Raw genomic sequence first — 25,236 nt, forward strand, 5'->3', positions numbered from 1 at the left:
CAATTCCTGTCCTTGTATTCAAGTCTCTCCACCGCCTCATCCCTGTCTCACTGTCCAATTCCTAAAGAATTATTCTTTATTTCTGGTCCCCTGGGCAGGTTTAGCAAGTTTAAAAAGTTTTATCTTAAAAAGTGAATTTTGGAGGTAACCTGAAATGACTTTTAGAATTATGGGGAGGTACAATAGGATTGCTATAAACATGGTTCCACTTGTGTAGGAATCTGAAAAAAACTAAATGTATCAAATAATAAGGACTTTAGAAGCAATGGCCCTATTCAAAAAACAATAGAATAAGTTATTCTCTACTAGAAATACGTGGAACAAGTAGCAAAAATGCATATAAGGGTAGAGAGAATGGATGAAAGAATAGAAGAATATGTTGTATTTGTTGGCACAGCCCATCTGGGCCAATAACTTGTTTCTATGCTGTTAAGTTCTATATAATTCTATGTATATAATTAAAGGAAAGGCATTGACTACTGGATGTCTGGGCTAAAAACAGGAATAAGCAACATCTAAAAGAACAGACATTATTGGTAGAACCCTTCATTACTGGAGCTATGAAATAAGAAACTGGAATTGCTGTGGGTGATGTACCAACACACCTCTACCAAATTCCACTAGCTACTATTTGATTGGAGACATTGGATTGTTCACTTTAAATAGTTCAAAGGCTGTATTAACATTGCAGCAAGAAGAATTTGCTTCAAGTGTACAAAGTATTTGTTTAGGGCAATGTTCATTATGATTTCCCAAGCAATGTCCATGATGCCTGCTTCATAAAATGATGTAGAAATTAAAACCTGATATGAAATAGCTTAATATCACGTTCACACAAATTAGCATTCATTGAAAAGGCACATAACTGCAAAGGTTCTAAATTTGATTCTATATCATTGTACAGATATGCTAACATTCTGGTTCGTATGAGAAACAATTCAAGATAGCAGACAATAATATGTCTGAATTAATTGTTCATACATTTTTTTTTCAAGATCTATTATAGTTCCATCCCTGAATTAAGAATGGTATAGGCAGGCTGTTGAGAAGAAATCCATCACCTGTTCCACACCCCCCCCCCCCGCCATATGAAGGAATACAGGGCATTTTGAGACCTAAACAGGGCAAGGGTGAGTGCATTAGGAAGTGGAGGCAGAGAGAGACATGCACCAATAATGTTCAAACATTTTTAGTGTTAGGGGCCAAAGAGAAACTTTGGCAATCAGATATTTGATTGCATAATAGTTTCTGCATTGTTCAGTCACACTTGGTCTCATTCTGATTAAACCTTCCTCTCTACCCTCTCACCCTTCCCCAATCCCACTCCAAGATTCGAGGTCACATAGATCCCCCATAATGCTCCAAAAAGGGACATTAAAATAAAATAATTGCCTTTTTATCTTACTTGAGCACATTTTCCATTTGTCATGATATTAAGGTAAAGTTTGTCAGCATCACCTGACATAAGTAGTTTGGCCAAAGGTCAGCCTGATGACCCTTTGCTTTGCAACAACTTTAGATACAGTGACTTGGGAGAACTGGCCTAACATCTCTAACACCTCTGTGTCGCTTTCCTGGGAAAAATGCAACCCTAGTTTTAAACTTGGTGGCTGGTTCAAATTTTATAGGTTAATGTCAGGTTGTACATTGTATACATTCTCTGATATTAAATGGAACCATTGAGCCATTGAACATACTAGGAGTGAACTGAACGTGCCAACTAAATTTTCACATGTAATATAGTTGGTACATACAGGAAGTTTGTACTCATTTATCTGACCTAAGTCTAAACATTAGATCCTATAGATGTAAGGACACTGCTCTACACATGTCAGCATCCCAATAACTAAGAATTTCAATGTTATTTTAATACATGTAATGATTATGGTATGTAACTGTTTTGCCATAATAACATTTTTTTTGTATTTGAAACATTACCAAGCCAAATCTCATGCTTCTTTTGTGAATCCTCAGCATTGTGCCTCAAGATAGCGCCAACTTTTGCAACTAATCATGACTGGAAAACCAGTTTTAACACTTCTATGCAGTAACAGTAGCAAAATAGGATATGAAATTATCAAGGGTGGGAAGGTGGGACTGAGTAATAAAGCTATAATTTATTTGGTTAAATGATGTTATTAAATTTGAGAGCAAAACTTATAGTGACATTTCTGAATCCAGAGTACAATTATGGTTGCTAATTGCTCTATGCAATCTATAATTTTAAAGCATGTAATGCCTGCAATGTAGTTAAAAGAATTCTGATGATATTTAAAAGTAGAGCTGAAATTACATTGATTGAAAACTGAGCTATTTTGATATTGTAGCATATCATGCCATATGATTCACTGAGGCGTTATAAAGTCTTAAAATATGCTGTATATAACCTGTGCATTAAATATCCAAAGCCACACATTATGAAAGCACAACGCTTTCCCTAGTCATGTGATATTTGCCAGATTTCACGGTGGACTAATGGAAAATATATTCTCATGTTTATTGAAGTGTATGTATTTGGTAAAACAAATGAAAATCAGAAAAAAAAGGTGGCTTCCAGAAATCTTAAATAAAAACAGACAACACTGGAAACACTCAGCAGGTCAGGCAGTATCTGTGGAAAGAGAACCAGTATATGTTTTGGGTTAGTTTTCCCTTCTGCAAATGCTCTGCCTTCTCTGCTGGGTGTTTCCAGCATTTTCTATATTTGAACATTTTTGTTCAAACAGCTTACAAAATAATTTTAAATTATTATGCTGCAATTTAATTCCTACTGGTATTTCCCCACTTAGTCAATGAGTCATCCAATATAGGGAAAGGTCCTTCAACCCAACTAGTTCACGTCAACCAAACTTCCATCTAATATAGTCCCATTTGATTACATTTCGCCTATGTCCCTATGCTATCCATGTACTTGTGCAAGTGTCTTTTAAATGTTTAGATATCTGCCTCAAACAGTTCTGACAGCTCATTCCATACACCGACCATTTCCTATGAAATTAGTTGAAGCCAGGAATGTGATGTCATGCCACAAGTGACAGAGTAGAGCTTGTTAACCAGCTGTGAGAACTGAGCTTGCATGATTAAACAGAGGGTGTGTTGCTGTGTTAATTTTACTTCTGTGTAGATTTACTACCATAGTAAGTATATCTCACTATAGGAGCTGTGTCACATCAGATGTCTGCATCTAGTGCCTGTACCCGACATGAGCAAAAGTAAATAGTACTATTCACCTCACCGTCCAGCAGAGAAAGAATACAACGGTACATGTGTGATGATGTAGGTTAATGAATAAACTCTTCTCAGGCTTCCAGCTGGGTAGAGGTATCAATTATAACCAATGTTTCAATGACAAACTCTGCTGTCTTCATCAGGGATGATGCCTGGGTATGTCTAGTCTGGTGTTATTGATACCCCCATTGTCCATCCATCCCTTCTGATTGGTTAGTCCTCATCCAATCAAATTTCAGCTCTCCCACCAGGTCTCACCCCTGATGAAAGTGGCAGAGTTTGACACCGAAACATCCAATGTAATCGATATCTGTACCCGGCTGGAAGCCTGAGAATAGTTTATCCGTCGCATATGCTGGGAAAGCACTAGATCCTTTTTCATAAAGGCTAAAGCTTCTGAAAAATGGATATGAAATACATTTGCCCAATAATCTTCTGCTGCCCCATTCCTCATGTCCTTTACTCATCCATGTTTCTGATGGATTACATTTGTCTTAGTCCCCTAGTATTATAATTTGTTTATTATAGTTAGAGATATCAAGACACAGAGATGCAAAGTGTTCCCCTACACAAACCTTTGTCACCTGTCTCATTCCCTAATAGCAAATCAAGTATTGCACACTCTCTAGTTGGGACTTTTAGTATTGATTAAGAAAACTTCCCTGGAACTTTCCTAGGTGTGATGCCTATCCTTACTGTTTGTGGCCTGTTGGTCAGAAAGTCAAGGATCCAGTCGTGGAGGGAAGCATTAACTCCCAGGGTCCAGAGTTTGATAATGTGTTTGCTTGGAATAACAGTACAGTATTGAAAGCAGAGCCATAGTCAAGAAGTAATAGTCTGATGTTGATATCTTTACTGTGCAGATGCTTCAGAGAAGAGTGTAGGGAGATGGTACTCACTGTAGACCTATTTTGGTGGTGGTCAAATTGTGGTGGAAGTCTGGAGCTGATGATGAATGCCATGACTAGCTTCTAGAAGCACTTCATGATAGTAGACATTAGAGCCACTGTACAGTCCTCATTAAGGCATATTTTCCTGTTTTTGGTTGGGGGGTACTAGGATTAAAGTGGTCTTCTTAAAGCCATAGGTTACCACCTGATGTTAATATGACAAATTAATCAAGGCTTGGGAGTTAAATGTGGAGCAGCTATACAGAGGATTTGTATAGAGGATTGAAAGACCACAATATTTTTCTTCCTATTGTTCCTAACTGTTTCTTTGGACTGATGTGTACTTAAGTGTACCATGAAATGAATACCTTGGAATCACTTTCCTACACCAGCAAGCACCATAAACCCATAAGTGAGTGTTTAGCCCTACATAAACACACTGGATAAAAGCAAATTGCTGACTGTCAAAATATTCCAAAATTCACCAAAAAGCCCAGCCATTACTGAGAAATGAATTTGAATACAAGAAATGAGACAGCTGAAATATTTCTTGGCTTTATTTACTTCAGATCTTTTTTCTTCCTCTATTCTGGAAGGCATGTACTCATGTTCCTTGGATAACCCATTCTGTCCATTCTGACCCTGTCACCCAGCTTTGGCGACTGAATGTCAGCAGGTTATTGTGAAGGCATCAGGGAGAGGAACAATGTAGTCAGAAGTGTTCTGCGTTCACGTTTATTCACCTTCGCTTTCCAGCACAAGACACTGAACTGGTTTTGGAACACCGTTTTGACCTGGGTTTACTTTCTGGGCCTTAGATCCATTCAGACCATGTGTGGGAGAAATCTAAATTTCTTCTCTGGTCATTTAAGTTCAATTAAGCTCTTTGTTTATAAAATCTTGTGACTGATGTACTTGAGACACAAAAGATACAGCCTGCATAACTGGTAATGGAAAACTCTGATGGTCTCATCATCATCGCTTGAATGAGAATTGGTTTAATTTAAGCTGTTTAAAACATTCAAGTTCTAGCAACAAACAATTCTCCTTAATGAAGTGCAAATATCTGGTCGCCAGTTTTCACACGGGTGAGTGACAATACGAGAGGTTGGTTGCATACAATTTCCAGTCAAATAACACCCGCCAGCACACTTAATAAAAGGCGGAGACGAACAAGTAAAATGCAGAGCTGAGCGCGCAATAACGCTGATGCATTCTTTGTGTAAATGTCATGGATACTAGGACGTGTTTATTCCAAATTGCAAATAAGCATGTTTAAGAAGAGAGACAAAAATCTCCCTCACCTTCTCATGCGAAGCGACATTTAGGTTTGTCTCAATAAAGACGCATAACGATCGGAATTTCCATTGTTAATTCAATAAATATTTTCAGTGTGGAAACAATTGTTAATAGGCGTGATTCAGAACGATTTAATTGCTATAATTTCGATTCTTTAAGACTAAGTACGTCTTTTCCAACACTGAGATCACCAAGGTCGCTAATGCGGACTGAGACCGAATGTTGAATGTGAAAAACAAAAAATATTAGCAAGGAACTTGTGAACCATTTTAACATTGATCAACTCTAATTCTTTGAACAATATTAAAGGGATCTCATTTTGCATCGGATTGAGACTACTCCCGGTAGGTGTTCCTCGGGAGGTCAGGTTAAATAGTGCCAGGAAAGTGATCCTCACAGTTAAAATCCTTTTCCAAAAGATTACTTTAAAATGAAACGTGGTCCCATAAGTGGTGCCAGAGAGGAGTGGGCGATGACTGGGGCGCTGTGTTTGGTTCTTGTGCATTTTGCGCACCTGATAGTACATCGAATTCAGCATCAGACCAAGTATCAGCCCGCCGTTACTTCACCCCCGCGCCCTCCCAGTGACGCCCAGCCTGTGGAAGCCGAGGAGACGAGGGTTTGGAAAGTGTCGGGGGTCGATGACAGATGAAGTGCAGAGGACCTATCTGACTGCTTGCGCTACTTCCTAGTGTCGATGCGCTGCGGCACGGTACCAGCTGATACCGAATACCTTAACCCATCAGCATGAGTTATGGGGATTTGTGACTCGCCTTGTAAATCTGCCAGAGCGCCTGTGTGCCAGCTGTAAAGATTCATTCATGAGACTGTTCCAGGGAGCTACTCTCCTTTCTTTTATATCTCCTTGGAAGCGGTTAATCCCTATTTCGCCGACAGATTAAATTTACGGACCCGACGTCAATAAATCAGTATTCTATTATATAAATATTTATAGACTGTTATACATCCATCTGTGGTGCACAGAGGAGTATTATAAATACTGTTCTTTTGCAGACTTAAACAGAGTATAAATAGGAGATCTTAATGACTCCGATAAACTGTAAAAAGTAAAACAAAGGTGTACACAACTTCACTTTACCGCATTCCTCGCTTTTAGAAAGGCTCTCTCTTCGGGTTTTATTTAAAAGTTGTTAAATACCAACCGTGCACCTTGGTTGCTTGTTACCGAAGGAACTCAAAGCGAAGAGCGTTAGATTTCAGTGGGATGTAGCTGTTCAGGAAAGGGTCGGTTTTGTGTATCACTAAAGGATCTAGTTATGTATTAAACCGATTGAGAAATGAGATTTAAGAAGTGCCGAAAGTGACTTCGACGGAGATTAAATGTTCACTCCAGCTCTCGGCAAAGGTCGAAGCAAAGGGTGCAGAGACGGGAATGGGACAATTAAAAGAAGCCTCATTCAATGGGCCCTGGTTCTAAGTTGATTGTACTTTGGGGTCCGATTTCAAGCATGTTAATACAGGTCACTTGATGGTACACGGGTTAAAGTTGTAAAGACTCAGAAACACAAAGGATTCTGTAGATGCTGGAAATCCAGAGCAACACACTCAAAATGTTCAGCGACTCAGGCAGCATCTATGGACATGAATAAACTGTCGACGTTTCGGGTCAAGACCGTTCATCGTCACGATGAGTTATAGAGACTCTCCTGTCGTGGGTCAGTGGTTTAGGACAGGTTCTCAAATTACACTCTGGTTGTTGTAGGGGAAACGGTTGTGAATGGTGTAAGATACGGTAAGACTTCGGTCCGGGGGCAGCTCGGTCTTCATGTCCCGCCGGCTCCTCGTCGGGTTAGAAAGGTGCATGTTCTGAGAAAAGGCAGTTTCGGTCGTGGTAAAACAACTCTGCAAACCTTTCTGACCCGGTGTTGGGAGCAAATCACCGCCTGCACCTTCGTCCGGCCCCTGCTGGTGTACGAGGCAGAGGTGATTGTTGTGATATTAACGAGAGCCTTCTACCGTTGATGACAATGGGCTCTGTCTATGGTTGTAAATATTGCAGAAAATGGGAACCGCTGTCACATTGTGACATGGTTATAGTGAAAAGGATGAGTGAGGCGTTATAGAGATGTTGAGGTGGAAGTGCCGGTCTTTATTTGAGGGAACGCATGGAGGGAGGGCGTTAGAGGCACCTGTCGCCCAGGATGTTGCAAGTTATGAGAGGTAAAGACCTGGGCGGGGTAAATTTAGCCCACATCCGCCACACGCACCGCAATTAATCCACTCACGTTCCTGTGGAGAAGAGACATCGGGCGGTACTACTGTCGGTGAGATTTTTATTTTAAAAAGCGAGCTTGCAATGGTAATTGGTTTGTATGCGTTGCAACTGCCCAGATGCAATGAAAAGCTTTTGAGTGCCTCCCAGACAGATCATTCCTCATGAATACGTCCAGGTAGCGAAAAGAAGAAAAATAATCAGATTGCAGCTACTGTCGCCGTTACAGAGAAAGGGCGGGGCAGGGAGAGAAATAAGGTGCAAAGTGGGGCGGGGGGGGGGGTGCGGGGCGCAGGTCGATTGTGAGTTAAACCGTACTGTCTTTATGGTACAAACTATTCTGAAAACAGTGAGATAAAAGCTGTCCCTGAGCCTGTGTCAATCTCCGTTCTCGTTGGCTTGGATGCTTCCAGCTGCCCTCATGTACTGATGAAGGGTTTGGGCTCCAGACCCCCACTGTTTAATTCCCTCCTTTGATCTCCATCGATGCTGCCTGAGTTGCTGAGTTCCACCTGGATTTTGTGTGTCGGTCCTGATGGACTGTCTTGCCTGAAGGTCGACTTGATTTCCCTCCGTAGCTGCTGCCGATTTCCAAAGTTCCCCCAACATTGTGTGTGAACCATAGAAAACCTACAGCACAATGCAGGCCCTATTGCCCACAAAGCCGTGCCGAACCTTAGGAATAACCTAGGGTTAGGGTTAGCCCTCTTATTTTTCTAAGCTCCATGTATCTGTCCAGGAGTCTCGTAAAAGACCCTATCGTATCCGCCTCCACCACCGTCACCGGCAGCCCATTCCACACACTCACCACTCTCTGTGTAAAAAAACTTACCCCTGACATCTCCTCTGTACCTGCTTCCAAGCACCTTAAAACTATGCCCTCTCGTGCTAGCCATTTCAGCCCTGGGGAAAAAAGCCTCTGACTATCCACACGGTCAATGCGTTGCTTAAAATTTCCAGCATCTGCAAAATCTCTTGTGTCATCTGATCAGGAGGATCGTCTCCCAAATGCTCACAAGAGATATAAGAGATGGCAGAAGCTGGAAAATAAAGCAACACACAATCCAATTCCACATGTTCCTAAGTTCCCGGATCTTTCAAAACTATATCTATTTCCTCTACCACCAACCCATGATCCAGTTTTTACTATCTCTGGGGCAGAGAATTCCAGAGATTCACCAGCCTCTTTGAGAAGAGGTTCCTGCACAGGTCAGTGTTAAGCAACAACACCCCCTCCCCACCCACCCACCATGTAACCATATTGTTTTGATGCTCTCCCAGAAGTGGGAGCATCTTGACATCTCTTCTGTCACACCTCTGAGATTCTTATGTGTCTCAGTAAGATATTGATCCTCATCTTTCCAAACTCCAGAGATTAAACATCTAATTTCCTCAGTTGCTTGTAACAGGACAACCCTCCCCTCGTGGGCAATAGCCAGGTGAATTTTGTCTGCACTGCCTCCCATCCCAGTAAACAGGGGAACTAAATGTGTGCTCAGTACTCGAGGTGTGGCCTCACCAGTACTCAGTACTCCTGTAGCAATATTTGTCTATTTCTGACTCCTAAACCTCTTACTATACAGGCCCTCACCAGGTTACAACAGGGTTCTGTTCCTGTGAACCATTCATAACCTCAACAGGTCACAAGTGGGAAATGAAGACATGAACCGAGTTCCTGGGTGACAGAACGTGCCTGAAGTCCTACAGCAATCAGAAAATCTATGCCACTGCTCTTCCAAACCCTTGCTTGACGTACAGTCTGTGCGTGAGTCGTACTTCCCTAAACTGGGTGGACCTATTAAGACCAATGTGCCATTTCCTTTCCATACTCACTTGCTGCACCTACCGGCTAACTACTTTTATGATTTGTGTATAAGAACACCTAGATCCTTCTGTACTTGGCACACCCATGGTCTTTCTCCAGTTAGATAATAGTCTGCCTTCAGATTCCTTTTGCCAAAGTACATAGCTTTACACTTCCGAACATCAAAGTCTATTTTCCAAATTGTTTCTACTCACTCAAACTATTTGTAACCAGTTATCCTCAACATAACAAATTCTCCTACTTGTTTTTGTGACATTAGCCAACTTACCCTCTGACCACCCCACTCTAAACTATAAATCTCTGGGTTAACAGTTAAATAAATCTTCATTTTGATCATACCCTTTGATAAAATGATACAGAAGGTACCTGTGGTAGAATTTTCAAGATGTCATACAGTGATCAGAACAGGAAGGGGCTAGATGGGTCAATGGATAGCAGAAACGTGAAATTGATGTGTAGGAGTAAAAGTTCTTAATGTGTCCAAGTGAAAAAACCATATAAATAATGGTCTAGTCTTGGCTATGAAGTTCATTTCTCAATGTCTGAAAATGATACAGGAACTCAGCAATATAATTATCCAAAAGGACAATTTTGACCAATCATACTGGGACCCAAGGGTAGTCTAGTGAAAGGAGGATTGTTTCAAATAGAAGTGCAGAGGAGGGAAAAAATTATCCTTATGAAATACAAATTAGACTCCAACTGAAATATTGTGAGCAATTCTGGGAAGGAAGTGATTATAGATATCAGGATGGAAATGGCTTACTGTTTTACTGTATCATACTATGGTTCAATAATTGCTGGAGATTAATGATGAATTTTATTAATGGCAGTCAGATATTTTGAAGATCAGGAGAACGGCATCTATTTCTCACATGTGCGACAACAGTAAAAATACTATGCTCTGGTCGCCTGAGAGAGTAGTCTCTTTACTGACTTTTCTTGCTACTTGTCTCACCAGCTTTTTATTAACAATGAGTGGCATCATTCAGCAAGTGGAAAGACGTTGCAAACCTATAACCCATCTACTGGAGAGAAAATCTGTGATGTTCAAGAAGCCGATAAGGTAATCTCTCCTTTCACAATGTCAGAATCAGGTGTATTACCACTGATGTATGTTGTTCAATTCGTGGTTTTGTGGCAGCCAGTACAGTGCAAGGCATAAAACACTGTAAGTTATAATAAATAAACAAATAATGTAGAAAGAGAGCAAAATAATGAGGTAATGTTCTTGGGTCTATGGACCATTCAGAAATTTGATGGTGGAGGGGAGAAGCGCTTCCTAAGATAATGAGTGTGCATCTTCAGACTCCTACACCTCCTCTGTAATGGCAGTAAGGAGAAGAAGACATGCTCTGGATGGTGAGGATCCTTTATGATGGATGCCACCTTCTTGTGGCATCACTTTTTGAAGCTGTCCCCGATGCTGGGGAGGCTAGTGCTCATGAAGGAGCTGACTGAGTGTAGAACTCTCTGCAGCTTTTCTTTGATCCTTTTAATTGGAGCCTCCATACCAGGGAGTGGGGCAACCAGTCAGCATGCTCCTCCATGGTACTATGTAGAAATTTGCTGGAGTCTGTTGTCACATGCCACATCTCCTCAAATTCCTGATGGAGTATAGCCACTGCCATGTCTTCTTCATGATTGCATCATTATGTATCAATTGCATCAACGATTGTTCCAAATTCGTTTGGTCAAATCATCCTCATTTAAGATCCATTAATTTCGTAACATGGCCAGAATTAGAGAATAATTTGCTTTGTAAAAAATTAAGCCAATGAAATTTATAATTTATGTCAGCAACTATTACTTTGTAATTTTGTTCAGAAGCAAATTATTTCTGTGCATGTTGTATTATAGTGTATGGAAACACTATGTTTAGTCATTTTAGTATGCAGAGGTTAGAATGTGCCCGAAAACTATTGGTAAATTAAAGTACTAATACAGTTATTTTTAGGACGTCATTGTTTTGTAGTTGATGAGTAGATGAGATGTGCATTGAGGTCTGATTCTCTGTAAGTACTGAGTGATTAACCTCTGTTAATCTTGCTGGAAACATGGAAGTCCTGTCACAAGCCTCTCCACAAAACTACATTGTGCTGTTCATGTTAATTAAACTTATTTCCACCAATTAGGGCTGCTAATAACAATTATAGGAATCTTATTAATTTACAACATGTGTAACCCAGGAATGGAAACTTGAATCTATAGAGTCACAGGGAAGGTGTTAAATACAAAATAATCTGCAGATGCTGGGGTCAAAGCAACACTCACAACAATTACTCTAGAAGGTAATTGTTTTCTCTGCTTTGGCATTCTTTGACACATGTTGCTAGTTACATTCATATTAGTGTTGGTAAACAATCCTTTTCCTAATGATGCAAGTAAGAAAATCAACTTCTTGAAAATAAATTCTGGTGTTATTGTGAAATATGAGCCTGTAAATGTAGTTAGTTTGGGAGACTGAAGCATTTGGATCCAAATGCCTTCCAAATCTAAGCTTTTTTATTTTGCCATCTCTGGGTCTATTGTAGGTTGATACTAATTGCCCCTATTAGTCAATTGTCTTGTTCCATTGATGATAGAAGGCCAAGAACTCAGATCCTGAGCATGATGAACTTAGGTAAAAGTCATACATATGGTTGTCATACAAGTGTACTTGTCATACACTATGATCCACAAACATGCTGAGTTACAACGTCCTCCCTGCATGCCTGCTCATATCAACAGTTTGTTTACTTTCTTCTTGTTGGCTCTTTTTCTCCATTCATTCATGTCCTATTTCTCACTATTTCTCTTTTTTTTATCAAATATGACTGCAATTCAGCTCGTTGGCTTCTACATCTCTCTGATTTCTTATAATTTTATTGGGTAAGGAGATAGATTGCTGTGCATGATAGTCATAAGGTTACAACATTGACATAATGGCTGTATTTTTGCTTCAGGGTACAATTAGGTATCCCATAGTATTGCTGGCCTGTCCTCTGACAGGTGGTCTCCCCACTCACGTAACCTGCTCTCACCTGGTGTCCACTCCTTGGAGCCAGACTTTCACTCAGAACATGGTTATCAGCTGATCAGTGGAGGTATGAAGTACAGGGTGTTTCAAATTGAAAGTGGCAACCCCATCCCAGAATCGTCTTGTGAGCTGGTTCAGCCTTTTCCTTACTCTTACCAGATGTCAAAATTTGTGAATATCTCTGACCTTCACAAATATTCAACAACTGTTGTAAACTAAGAATACTATTAAAAACAAAATATTCTGCAGATGCTGGGGTCAAAGCAACACTCACAACACGCTGGAGGAACTCAGCAAGTCGAGCAGCATCCGTGGAAACGATCAGTCAACGTTTCGGGCCAGAACCCTTCATCAGGAAGGTTCTGGCCCGAATACTATTAAAAAAAGCTCTATTAAAAATCCTTTTATTCGAGGAAACAATGGAAAAGAAGAATTAACAGGTTAAATTAACTAGACTGGTCTGTCAGCGGAAGTTTTGGGAAGCCTGTGAACGCTGTTGTCTCCCTGCAACTGTACAGAATTACATTGGTTAAAAACTGACAGGAAAAGGGAAACTCTTGTCCATTATATCTGAATAGTGAGGCAACAGTCAGTGATGTTTAGAAGGTTATTTTCATACATGTTGCAAAATGTTTGCACTCAGTGTGTATTGAGTTTAAAAGTACACCGTATATAGAGAGACATGCACTTCCATACTGAATTTGTTGTTAAGCATTAAGAATTTGAAATTTTTTGTATGCTCTTTGCATAGGCTGATGTGGACAAGGCAGTTAAGGCTGCACGCCTTGCTTTCTCCCCGGGATCTGTGTGGAGGAGGATGGATGCATCAGAGAGGGGACGGCTGATCGACAAATTGGCAGATCTGGTGGAGCACGATCGACCTCAGCTTGCAGTGAGTAGCCAAGCACATCTCTTTCCTGGTTTATTACCCAATTGCCATGGTGTGGAGGAGCAGAGAGGGCATTTAATTCCCACTGAGGAAATAAGCAGAACAATGCAGTTTAAAATTGAAGCCAACAATAAGATCACTTATCTGAGAACAGTGTACTTTCAGGACATGTTCCTAAAGAAGGCAAACCCCATGCCAATCAATGCAAAGTAATGCAGGTACACGAAACTCAGATTTAGAAAAAATACCTAAATAAGAAGAGTTAACCCTATGAATTCAAACACATTGTCGAGAATCTTTGTATAAAAGCACTGAGAAGTACAGCTGGGTTTAGCCTGAGAACTCACCAGTGAGATGAGTCCCTCACCTCAATATAAACCGATGGCAAGTAAAGTTGAAAGTTCAGGGGTTATCTTGCATTTTCAACAGGATTCAATAGGTACATTTAATGTCAGAGAAATGTATACAGTACAATACACATCCTGAAATGCTTTTTTTCGCAACCATCCATGAAAACAGAGGAGTGCCTCAAAGAATGAATGACAGTTAAACCTTAGAACCCGAAAGCCCCCCAGCTTCCCCCCTCCCACGCAAAAGCAGCAGCAAGGCAATGAACCCCGCCCCCAGCAAAAAAGCATTAGTGCCCCCCGCCAAGCACTCAAGCGTGCAGCAAAGCATTAATAAAGACACAGACTTGCAGTACTTGTTCACCCAGTATTCGACATACCACAGGCTCTCTCTCTCCCTAATGAGGGAAAAAGGGGTGTCTCCGTTTCACAGCGAGAGGGGAGACATAATAAACAACTCGCTGATTTATAATGTTAAAAGTCTGTTGCTTTGCTGTTTCTGAGCTTTGTGCCCGGAGAGTCGGCCCCAGAAAGGCTCAGGTCTCTGGACATACAGCCCACGGTAGCTAACCCACTGCTCCCGATATTCTGTGCTCTCCTGCAACGCCTCAGTCAGGGGCACTGGCCTTGAATCAGCCCGTTTTCAGCACCACAAAAATCTGGCACCCTGAAGGTGCGCTAGTCTTCCAGGCCGTGTCCTTGGGATATGAAAAAGTGGTCGGTCATGAGGCCCTGCAAGCAGGTCCCATTCTCGCAAAGAACCGAAGTCTGAGTGCAACTCCAGGCCAGGATCTTCAAAAGAACCTTGAAAAGGGAAAAAAAGAGATAGCAAGGATAGAAATAGAGTGGTTTCCAAAGTTACAAGCAAAGCAGTCGCTGTTTAACACCATTATATCTTTGCTCACCCCTCATTTGAGACTGCAGTGAGAAAGTCTATAACACAGAAAATGTGGGGACAATTAAGAATGGGATTAATGCAGAATTAGTATAAGATTAGTGTTTCCAAGATGGTGCTGATGATATGTGGTGACATTTTGCAGGCAGCTCACAAAACGTCTAGATATACTTCTTGTGAACTACTAACACTGCAACCTGCTGTCTGTAAGTTTCTTTAAGAAATATACTTTCGAACCATCTAAATGAGCTAGTGAGTTCATGATCTTCTGAAGGACTTGGTGAACTTAACTTTTAGGAATGCAGGTACAGCACCTTTAAGTGGTCAGCACCTTTTATGGCTGGAAGAGAGATCGGTGGGGAGGAATTCAAGCCAGATTAAAGCAGTGGAGTGTAAAACCTTTTCTTGTCAGCAAATGTACATTCACTGGAGTACAAGTTTGAGGACCTAAGGGCAATTTCTCTATTGGAGAGAAATGAGGGATTGCTGTGTTCTCTATATCATGGAGACATGTCTCACTCAGACACACTGGACATGGTGGTCCAGCCTGAGGGATTCTGGATCTTCCTGATAGATTGAGCTATAGAACGTTTGGGGAAAGCAAGAAGTAGGTGTTTGTGTTTCATGATGAACTCTTCATGGTGCTCGGATGTAGTGGTCTTGTCACACTCCCATTCTCCCAACCTGGAATATCTAATGATTGAGTGCTGTTCATTCTACTTAATGAGAGAGTTCTCCATAGAAACCATAGAAACTACAGCACAGAAACAGGCCTTTTGGCCCTTCTTGGCTGTGCCGAACCATTTTCTGCCTAGTCCCACTGACCTGCACATGGACCATATCCCTCCATACACCTCCCATCCATGTATCTGTCCAATTTATTCTCCTCCTTGATCCTGGCCACATTTTACCTGTACACACCACCAAAGGCCAAAATTAAGCAAGCAATCAACGCATTGAATACCATAATTGGAAAACAAGCAGCTGCTTTCAACAATGCCTTTCAAATCATTGCTGGGGGCTTCAATCTGGCTTGAAGAAACCTCTGTCCAATTATCATCAACATATCACCTGCAGCACCAGGGGTCCCAACACACTCGACCACTGTTACACCACGATTAGCAATGCCTACCATTCCATAGCTAGAACGCATTTCAGGAAATCTGATCATCTGTTTGTCCTCCTACCTACATACAGACAGAGGCTTAAGAGCAAGCTACTAGAGGCAAGGACAATGAAATGGTGGTCACAGGAGGAAGACAACAGACTTGTTTCATTGGTGGACTGGGCCACATCAGAGGATCTGAATAAATATGTCATGATTGTCACAGACTTTATGAAGTTAGCCATGGACAAGTGTGTCCCCATAAAATCATTTAGGGTCTTCCTCAACCAGAAACCCGGAATGAACCAAGAGACAAAATCTACTGAGGGCCAGATCAGTGGTATTCAGGTCTGGCAATCAAGTAAAATATAAGAGGTCCAGCTATGTCCTCCAGAAAACCATCTCACATGGAAAGTGGTAATTCCAGACCAAATTTAAATCACTGAAGAATGCTCGACAGCTGAATGCCTTCAATAAAGTAAAACCAATCGACATACATAAGTGACAACAAAGTTTCACTCCCGGATGAGCTCAATGTCTTTTATGCTTGCTTTGACTGTCCAAACATGGAGGCACCTTCACAATCTCCCACTGTCCCAAGAACCCTATGATCTCAGTCTGAGGCCAATGTGAGATCATCCTTCAGGAAGGTGAATCTACGGTAAGCATCTGGCCAAGACAGGGTACCTGGCCAAGTACTAGAGACCTGTGCTAATCAATTGGAGTGTTGACTGGTATCTTTAGCCTCTCGCTTCAGCGCTCTGTGGTACCCAACTGCTGTAAGCAGGCTTCAATTATAGCAGTGCACAGGAAGAAAGTAGTAACCAGCCTTAATGACTATCATCCAGTCGCACCTATATCCATGGTGATGAAGCTCTTTGAGAGTTTGGTGATGAAGCATATCAACTCCTGTCTGAGGAGCAACTTGAATCCACTCTAATTTGCCTACCAACATAACAAGTCAACAGTAGGTGCCATCTCAGTGACTTTTCACTCAACCCTGGCACATCTGGAAAGTGAAGCTACATACATCAAGATACTCTTCACTGACCACAACTCTGTATTGAACACTATCATCCCTCAAAACTAATCAATAAGCTCCTATACTTAGCTGTCAACACCTCCGCAAATGGATCCTCACTTGGAGACCCCAGTCAGTTCGGATTGGCAGCAACATCTTCTCCACAATCACCCTCAACAATTTCTCCTTGGGTTCCTCCCACTTCCTTCAAACTAAAGAAGAGCCGTGGACACTCACATGAGTCCCAGCCATGCCTATCTTTTCAAAGGCTACATGGTACAGTCCATGTTCCAAGCCTACACCAGCATCGCTTTACAGATCTTCCTACACTACATCGACTGCTTCATCACCATTCTGAGCTCATTGATTTCATCAATTTTGTCTTCAACTTCCACCCTGCCCTTAAATTTACTTAGTCCACTTCCAAAATCTTCTCCCCTCTCTCAATCCCTTGAGGCAGTCTATCTACTGATATTTTTTATGAACAAACTAACTTCCACAGCTACCTAGACTATACCTCTTCCCACCCTGTCATTTGTAAAAATGCAATTTCCTCCTCTCAGTTTCTCCATCAATTCAGCATCTGCTCTCAGGATGAGGCTTTTCATTCTTTCTTTAAAAAAGGGGTTTCCCTTCCTCCTCCGTCAACACTGTCCTCATCTGCATCTCTTCCACTTCACACACATCTGCCCTCACCCCATCCTCTCACTGCCACACCAGGGATAGGGTTCCTCTTGTCCTCACCTACCACCCCACTAGCCTCAGCGTCAAGCATATAATTCTCCACAACTTCTGCCATCTCCAATAGAATCCCATCATCAAGACCATCTTTCCCTCCCCACCACTTTCTGCTTTCCATACGGAATGTTCCTTATGTGACTCCCTTGTCCAATCATCCCTCCCCACAGATCTCCCTCCTGGCACTTGTCCTGGCAAGCGAAACAAGCCCTTACACCTCCTCTCTCTCTGCCATTCAGGGCTCCAAACAGTCCTTCTAGTCGAGGCAACACTTCAGCTGCGAGTGTGTTGGGATCATCTGTTGTATCTGCTGCTCCCTGTGTGACCTCCTGAACATCGGTGAGGCCCAGCATAGATTGGGAGACCGTTTTGTTGAGCACCTTGGCTCTGTCCGCCACAAAAAGTGGGATTTCCCAGTGACCATCCATTTGAATTCTGCTTCCCCTTCCCATTCTGACATGTCAGTCCATAGCCTTTTCTACTGCCACTTTGAGGGCACACTGAGGTTGGAGGAACAACACCTTAGATGGAATGACATGAACATTGATTCTCGAACTTCCAGTAATTGACCTCTCCCTCTCTCTCACCATTCTCCATTCCTGTTTCCCTCTCTCACTTTATCTCCTCACCTGCTCATCACCTCCCTCTTTCTTCCATGGTCTTCTGTTCTCTCTTATTAGATTCCCCCTTCTCCAGCCCTTTATCTCTTTCACCAATCAACTTCCCAGCTCTTTACTTCACCCTTCTTCCTCTCCCGGTTTCACCTATCACCTGCCACCTAGTACTTCTTCCTCCCCTCCTCCCACCTTCTTAGTCTGACTCCTTCCCTCTTCCTTTCCAGTCATGATGAAGGGTCTCAGCCCAAATTATCGACTGTACTCTTCTCCATAGGTGCTGACTGGCCTGTTGAGTTTCTCCAGCATTTTGTGTGTGTTGCTTTGAATTTCCAGCATCTGCAGATTTTCTGGTCTTTGTGATCCTCCACAATCAACATCGGCATAGGTGCATCATAAGGCTGTGTGCTTAGCTCCCTGCTTTATTCATTTTATACATATAATTGGGAGGCTAAGTAGATCTCTAATGCTATATTTAAGTTAGCTGATGACCCCACTGTTGGCTGAATCAAAAGAGGTGACAAATCACCATATAGGAGGGAGACTGAGTGGTGTCACAACAACCCCTCGCTCATTGTTGGCAAAACCAAAGAGCTGATCGCTGACTACAGGAGGAGGAAACTGGTGGCTCATGAGCCAGTCCTCATCAGCGGATCAGAGGTGGAGAAAGTCAGCAACTTTAAATTCCTTGGCATTATCATTTCAGAGGATCTGTCCAGGGTCTGGCATCTAAGTGCTATTACCAAGAAGGCACTGCAGTATTTCAACTTTCTTAGAAGTTTGTGAAGGTTAAATATGTCATTTTAAACTTTGACAAACTTCTATATTTGGGCAATGGGGAGTAGACTGACTAGTTGCATCATGGTCTGGTGTGGCAACACCAATGTCTTTGAATGGAAAAGCCTATAAAATGTAGTGGATTTCGCCTAGTCCCACCATTGAGCACATCTACAATGAGTGTTGCCAGAAGAAGCAGCATCCATCATCGAGGTCATGCTGTCTTCTCGTTGTTGCCATCAGGAAGGAGGTACAGGAGCTTCAAGTGTCACACCACCAGGTTCAGGAACAGTTTTGCCCCTCAACCAACAGGATCTTGAAGCAGAGGGGATAACTTCACTCAATTTTACTCACCCCAACACAACCTAAAGACTCACTTTCAAGGACTCATGTGCTCAATATTTATTGCTTGTTTATTTATTTATCTATCTATCTATCTATTTATTTATTTATTCATTTATTATTACTTTTTACTTAATTTATCTCTTTTTGTATTTGCAGTTTGTTGTCTTTTGCACATTGATTTTATCCGTCTTTGTTGTGTGCGGTTTTTTATTGATTCTGCTGTGTTTCTTTGTATTTATTGTTAATTCCCACAAGTAAATGAATCTCAGGGTAGTATCTGGTGACATATATGTACTTTGATTATAAATTTACTTTGAACTTTAAGCTTTGAACTTGGAAATGAGTGATTGGTGGGTGTGGACTTCATGGACTGAATGTTTTCATGAAGTATCACTACATGACGATACAATGGAAAATAGTGGAAATGCTTAACAGGACAGGCAGATTCTGGAGAGAGAAAAACCTGTTTTAACTTTTCCAGTCAAATACATTTCATCCGAACTTTCTTATAACCTTTTCCTCTCAACATGTACTTGAGGAATATATTCCAATGACCATGACCTTACCTTTTAACATCATGGCTTTCAATACTTGTTCTCAAGCAAATGATTGACATTGCTTTTGAAAATAATGTCAAATTATTTCTAAAATATTAACACAATTTATTATCATGGAATATCTGTGTTTAACTTAATATAAATCTTATCAAACTGGTACTGTTTTCCGAGGTCCCCCCCCCCCCCACCTCCCTTGTGTAAGGTTTGAATTGGAATAATATCCATACAATGACATCAATAGCTGACTAAAGTGCTTGGCACTTGATTGGAGGAATTTCTTTATATCTTTAAATATAAGCTACTGAAAGATATATGGGGAGTAAAGTGGCATACTCATTTATTAGCAAATTTGTGATACTCCTTTGTCTGTTTGCCCATTTCACAGAGATTTATGTAACAATTATTAATGAGGATATTCAAATGCAGTTTGTGTGAAACATCTAAACTATTAATATGTTTAGTGAATAATATTGCACCAAACTGGATTGTATCTGTAAACCTTCCTTGAAACAGTGATGCATAAATCCTTAAAAATACAAGGTAGATACTGATGAGGAAAACGAAAAAGCATGTGCAGGAGGGAGGGCTAAATAATGCGGAGTGGGCAGTGCAGTGTACACACCCACAGTTGTAATCACTTGACATGTTAAGAACACATGTTTCTGCATTTTATGCACCCTTCTCAAAACAGTTTCATTTAAATTCCTGCAGATGCCTCTGGGAAGGCCAGATGATCTATACCAGCTTATCTATTCCCCAGGACCCTTGCATGATAGTATCCAGCTGCTTTTTGCCTGATGTAAGAGAGTTTGTTTCGTCCACTCCACCCAAAGGTCCACTCCTTTAATGAAGGACTGATATCAGCCTACATTGTATTATTTTTCTGCTTGTTTCTGCAGTTTAATAAATTGTTCTCCTAATTCTCCAAATAGTAATGCACCTGCTACAAGCCCAGTGAGAGCTCCATTTCCTCTGGTAGCAACCTGGTAATGCATTCAGGCAGGCTTTGCTAGTGCATTGGTTTAATGTGCTGGAAAATGTCCTGTGAACACATTAACCAGAGTCCCACCAGAGGAAATGAAACCCCTAAATGTCAGTCTTCCCTGAGTACGATCCTAATCACAATAACACACTCATCACTTTGTCAATCATGAATGATGTGGCTGAAGTCCAGTTCAGTAAAGTTGTGTACACAGACCATGAGAGACCATTATAGACCTCCAAGTGATTAATATTGTGAAAGGCATGGCTGTAGTCTCACATTCTGTCTGTGGCTTGATTTATTCTCTCACTGATTTGCCTTATGTTCTTTGCAGACACTTGAATCTCTAGATAGTGGAAAACCATTTCTCCAGGCTTATTATGTGGACCTACAGGGAGTCATAAAAACACTCAGATACTTTGCTGGTTGGACTGACAAGATTCACGGGAAGACAATTCCAGTCGGTATGTTGAAGCTTTTTTTTAAAACTACTTTGCTTGAGATTAGAGCAATGTATACATAAAAAAACCTAAAGCTGCAATTAGAGTCAATGAATAATTAATGGACTGGATTTTGGAGTCTGTGGTGAAGATTTTAGTGCTTGTAACTGACCTCAGAGAAAGAAAAATGCCCATAAAGTGTAGCCCAGTCTGTGCCAAAGACTCCCCCACTCTGATGTGACTTTCAATCCGTTTCATTTAGTTCTGGGATCGTGGGAGTACTGAAGTCATCAGAGGGCTGACCGGCTAATCAGATCAGTCAAAAGTCTAGGAAATTAAAATAACGATGGATTGTTGTTAACTCTTGAGTTATTTAACAAAGCAACATAAAGACTGGGCCTTACACAAGGACTAAACTACAGCTAAAATGTCATTAGCCAAATTTAGGAGAACAATTTAAATTCAGAAGTTATCATTTTAAAATACTATGATTTTTATTGTGAAGTAAATGACTAGCAGTCTGATTTTTAAATACTGTTTCATGGTTAAGGAAGATGATTAGTACTGGTTATGACAACACATCAAAAGTGAATTGCCTCACATTCTACAGTGTTTAATATTGTCAACAATTTTGCATTGTGAACCGCACATAAAAAGATTGGTGTTGATAATAGGCCACTAATTCAAAGTTCAGCTGACCAGTGGAGCAGTGGCATCAGTACCAGGCTTCAAGGCAAGTGGACCCTAGTTCGAATCCAGCCGTCTCCTTGTACGCTTTCCATCCGTGCTGGGTTGAGCTCTGAGCTAGCAACTGGGTCTCGTAAAAAGCAGACAGATGTGCTAAAGAAGTGGCAGGGTTGCCATCCGATGCTCCACAAGGAGTGGCAGGAACAACAGCATTTCAACCTTAGCTACACTTGTGATGAGTAATCAACAGCCCATCCTGTGAAAGGTCTGAGTTTCACTGACAATGGCTTTTGCATTTATGCATCCAACTGTGCAAGTACGTATACCAGCAGTTACTGATGATTTGGCATAGAAGGATTGATGACCCTTGAAAATTTCTTTATAACTGCAAGCCTTGAAATGTGGGTAATCTGAGTTAATATCCTCATGTATAGAGATTATTCACCCTGATGTGTGAAACTTGCAGACAAATTATTGGACAATTTACAGGTTGAAGCCTAAACTAGTACCATTATTAAAATTGATATAGACCATGGAATTTGGTGTGCATTTAGCAGATGAAGTCACATGGTCAGTGAAAGGTTCAAGAATGACTCAAAAGCTTAGATCTGAGATTCAGGCTAATACTCTAGAAGGCACTCCAGAGCGGCATGCTAACACAGTATTAAACACAACACCTTACAATACCAACGACCTGGGTTCAATTCCTACCATTGCCTCTAAGGAGTTTCTACGTTCTCCCTGTGACCACGCGGGTTTCCTCCAGATGCTCCAGTTTCCTCCCACAGTCCAAAGATGTACCAGTAGGTGGGTAGTTGGTCATTGTAAATTGTCCCATCATAGACTAGGATTACATTGCGGGATTGCTTGAAGGACCAAATGGGCATTCCCCGCACTGTATGCCAGTAAATAAATAAAAATTGCCAAGTAGTTGCAACAGGTCATATATATGCCATCGTGTCACCAGGCTTGTATACAAACTTGGCTTGTTAGCTAACTCTGACTCAGCCACATGACTCAGCAGTGAGAAGACCCCCTTTCATAAGCAATGTATATCTAGGGTTGGTATGATCTAGGGTTTCACCAAACAGGGAAGTTAGGATGTTCTGACTTGGAGACATTGGTTGTAGCAAATGCTTTGTAAATACTGTCCCATGCACTGTTATCACTCACCAGGAAATGACAGATCCTAAACTGACATAACATGGCTAAGGAAGTGTATTTACCACTTTCAACTTTAACAAATAGTTAGAGAAAAAGAAAAGAAAACTAAAAGGGCCTATTACGGTTAAACCAATCCAAGGTACACATAAACGCTGGAGCTCTCTTTGGAACTGGTCAGGTACTTCGCTTTACTCACGCGCTGAACTTAAAAGACACCAGCCACAGTTTGAACTTCCCTCGAAGACTATCTTGAACAAACTGGCTCTCTCAGGAGTATTGGCACTTCCTCCTTGGAGCCATTCGTCTGCACAAAGCACTTCTTACAATGGGGTCTCTCCTTCGAATAGCATTCTGTGGCATCTTCCCTTGTGACCTGCTCTGCAGCTCCCAACAAAAGACCCCAAACCTGACTACAGTCCTTCAAAAATCTGATCCTACCCAGTTCTCTAGAATCTTCCCTTGCGTCCCACTGGGCAAAAAGTTACACCATGTACATACCAAGACAACCCCAATTTGCTGACATAGCATTCCTAAGTTGGACATCATGACTCCTTATCTTTAGCTGAAGTCAAAACACTCTTACTGGAGACATGACTATTGTAGAAAACTGCTAAAAGAAATTACCTCACAGCATAGCAATGGAAATCTTAACCAGGGCATTACCAAACCAAAAATAGTCATGTCCTCATGACTTAGGAACTTATTAAACTATTATTAATAACACAGTATTCGAATGAATTTTGTGATTTCAGGAGCCCCAATCCACTTGTAAAGTAAAGTAATGTATTTCACTATTGGGATGGATGCAACACACTGTTTTCCTGGTGCACCATATGCCACTCTGTTGGGGGTTTCCTTACTCTCTGAGCCTCCTTATCTCATCTTCAACTTCTTCAGCTTCAGCCACTTCTTAAGACCATTCCTGTCCACTAGGGGATGCCTCCCCATCTATCACTCCTACCTTCCAGCAACGCAGGTTCCCCTGCTATCTGACTGAACTCAGCTCCATCCCCAATTATATTGGAGCTCAGTTTAAGCAGGTGCTGCTGAACACCTCAGCCTCAGCTGATGCTAACTGGTGAGGCCTCTCCTAGAATGGGTGTCTTCTATCACATCAGCTACTCCTCCAGGACATAATGTGACGGTTTTAGACTAGGTGTATCACACAGTTCCTTAGGAGAAACTTGTACCTTCTTGAAAGCAGCTCTGAACACCAGGTGAATGGACAAGATTTTCGAAAGATTCCCTCCATTTCTCTTCCTGCATGCTCCCATGAGCCTTCTCACACTGGGAGTATTTGTTCCCACAAGAATGCAAGCTTCACTTTTTTTCAACTGGATCTGGGCAGATGAATACTAGTGTATCAATGGTCTAAGCTACTCCAACATCTGCTTCTGAAAACTCCAGTTTCACCGACGAGTAACCATCATACAGGTGATCATTTGTACTGAGCACCCAAATTTCTAGAGTTTTAAGAGGCATCATTGGTAAATGCATCAACTACCGGTTGCAAAAGGATCTGCGTCTTCAACCTTCCTCCTCTTCATGGATACCCCGCTCTGGTCTCCTACCTGCTCTGGATCTCTTTATTGCTAACCGCCGACGGGACATCAACCATCTCGATTTCACCGTACCTTGTTCCCATTCCAACCTCACTCCTTCGGAACGCTCTGCTCTCCACTTCCTCTGCACTAATCCTATCCTTACTATAAAACCCGCCAATAACGGGGGTGCTGTTGTAGTCTGGCGTACTGACCTCTACCTTGCTGAGGCACAACGTCAACTTGCGGATACTTCCACTTATTTACCCCTCGATCGTGACCCCACTAAGGAGCACCAGGCCATTACCGGCTTTATCCGCTCAGGGGATCTCCCATCCACTGCTACCAACTTTATAGTTCCTACACCCCGCACTTCCCATTTCTACCTCCTACCCAAGATCCAGAAACCTGCCTGTCCTGGCAGACCTATTGTCTCAGCTTGCTCCTGCCCCACCGAACTCATTTCTGCATACCTCGACACTGTTTTATCCCCCCCTTGTTCAATCCCTTCCTACCTATGTTCGTGACACTTCTCACGCTCTGAAACTTTTCTATGATTTTAAGTTCCCTGGCCCCCACCGCTTTATTTTCACCATGGATGTCCAGTGCTTATATACTTCCATCCCCCATCAGGAAGGTC

General features: G+C 41.7%; 1 protein-coding gene across 1 annotated transcript in view; it reads left to right on the forward strand.

Annotated features, from left to right (window-relative positions):
* Positions 1–25,236, forward strand: part of aldh1a2 (aldehyde dehydrogenase 1 family, member A2) — a 111,456-nt gene that overhangs the window by 17,645 nt on the left and 68,575 nt on the right. Inside the window, exons 2-4 of the mRNA XM_072278433.1 lie at positions 10,437–10,541; positions 13,246–13,386; positions 21,099–21,228. Coding sequence (XP_072134534.1) covers positions 10,437–10,541; positions 13,246–13,386; positions 21,099–21,228 — 376 coding nt within the window. The remainder of the gene's footprint in view (positions 1–10,436; positions 10,542–13,245; positions 13,387–21,098; positions 21,229–25,236) is intronic.

This window comes from Mobula birostris, chromosome 14, assembly GCF_030028105.1.
Source record: "Mobula birostris isolate sMobBir1 chromosome 14, sMobBir1.hap1, whole genome shotgun sequence".
Classification (NCBI taxonomy): Eukaryota; Metazoa; Chordata; class Chondrichthyes; order Myliobatiformes; family Myliobatidae; genus Mobula; species Mobula birostris.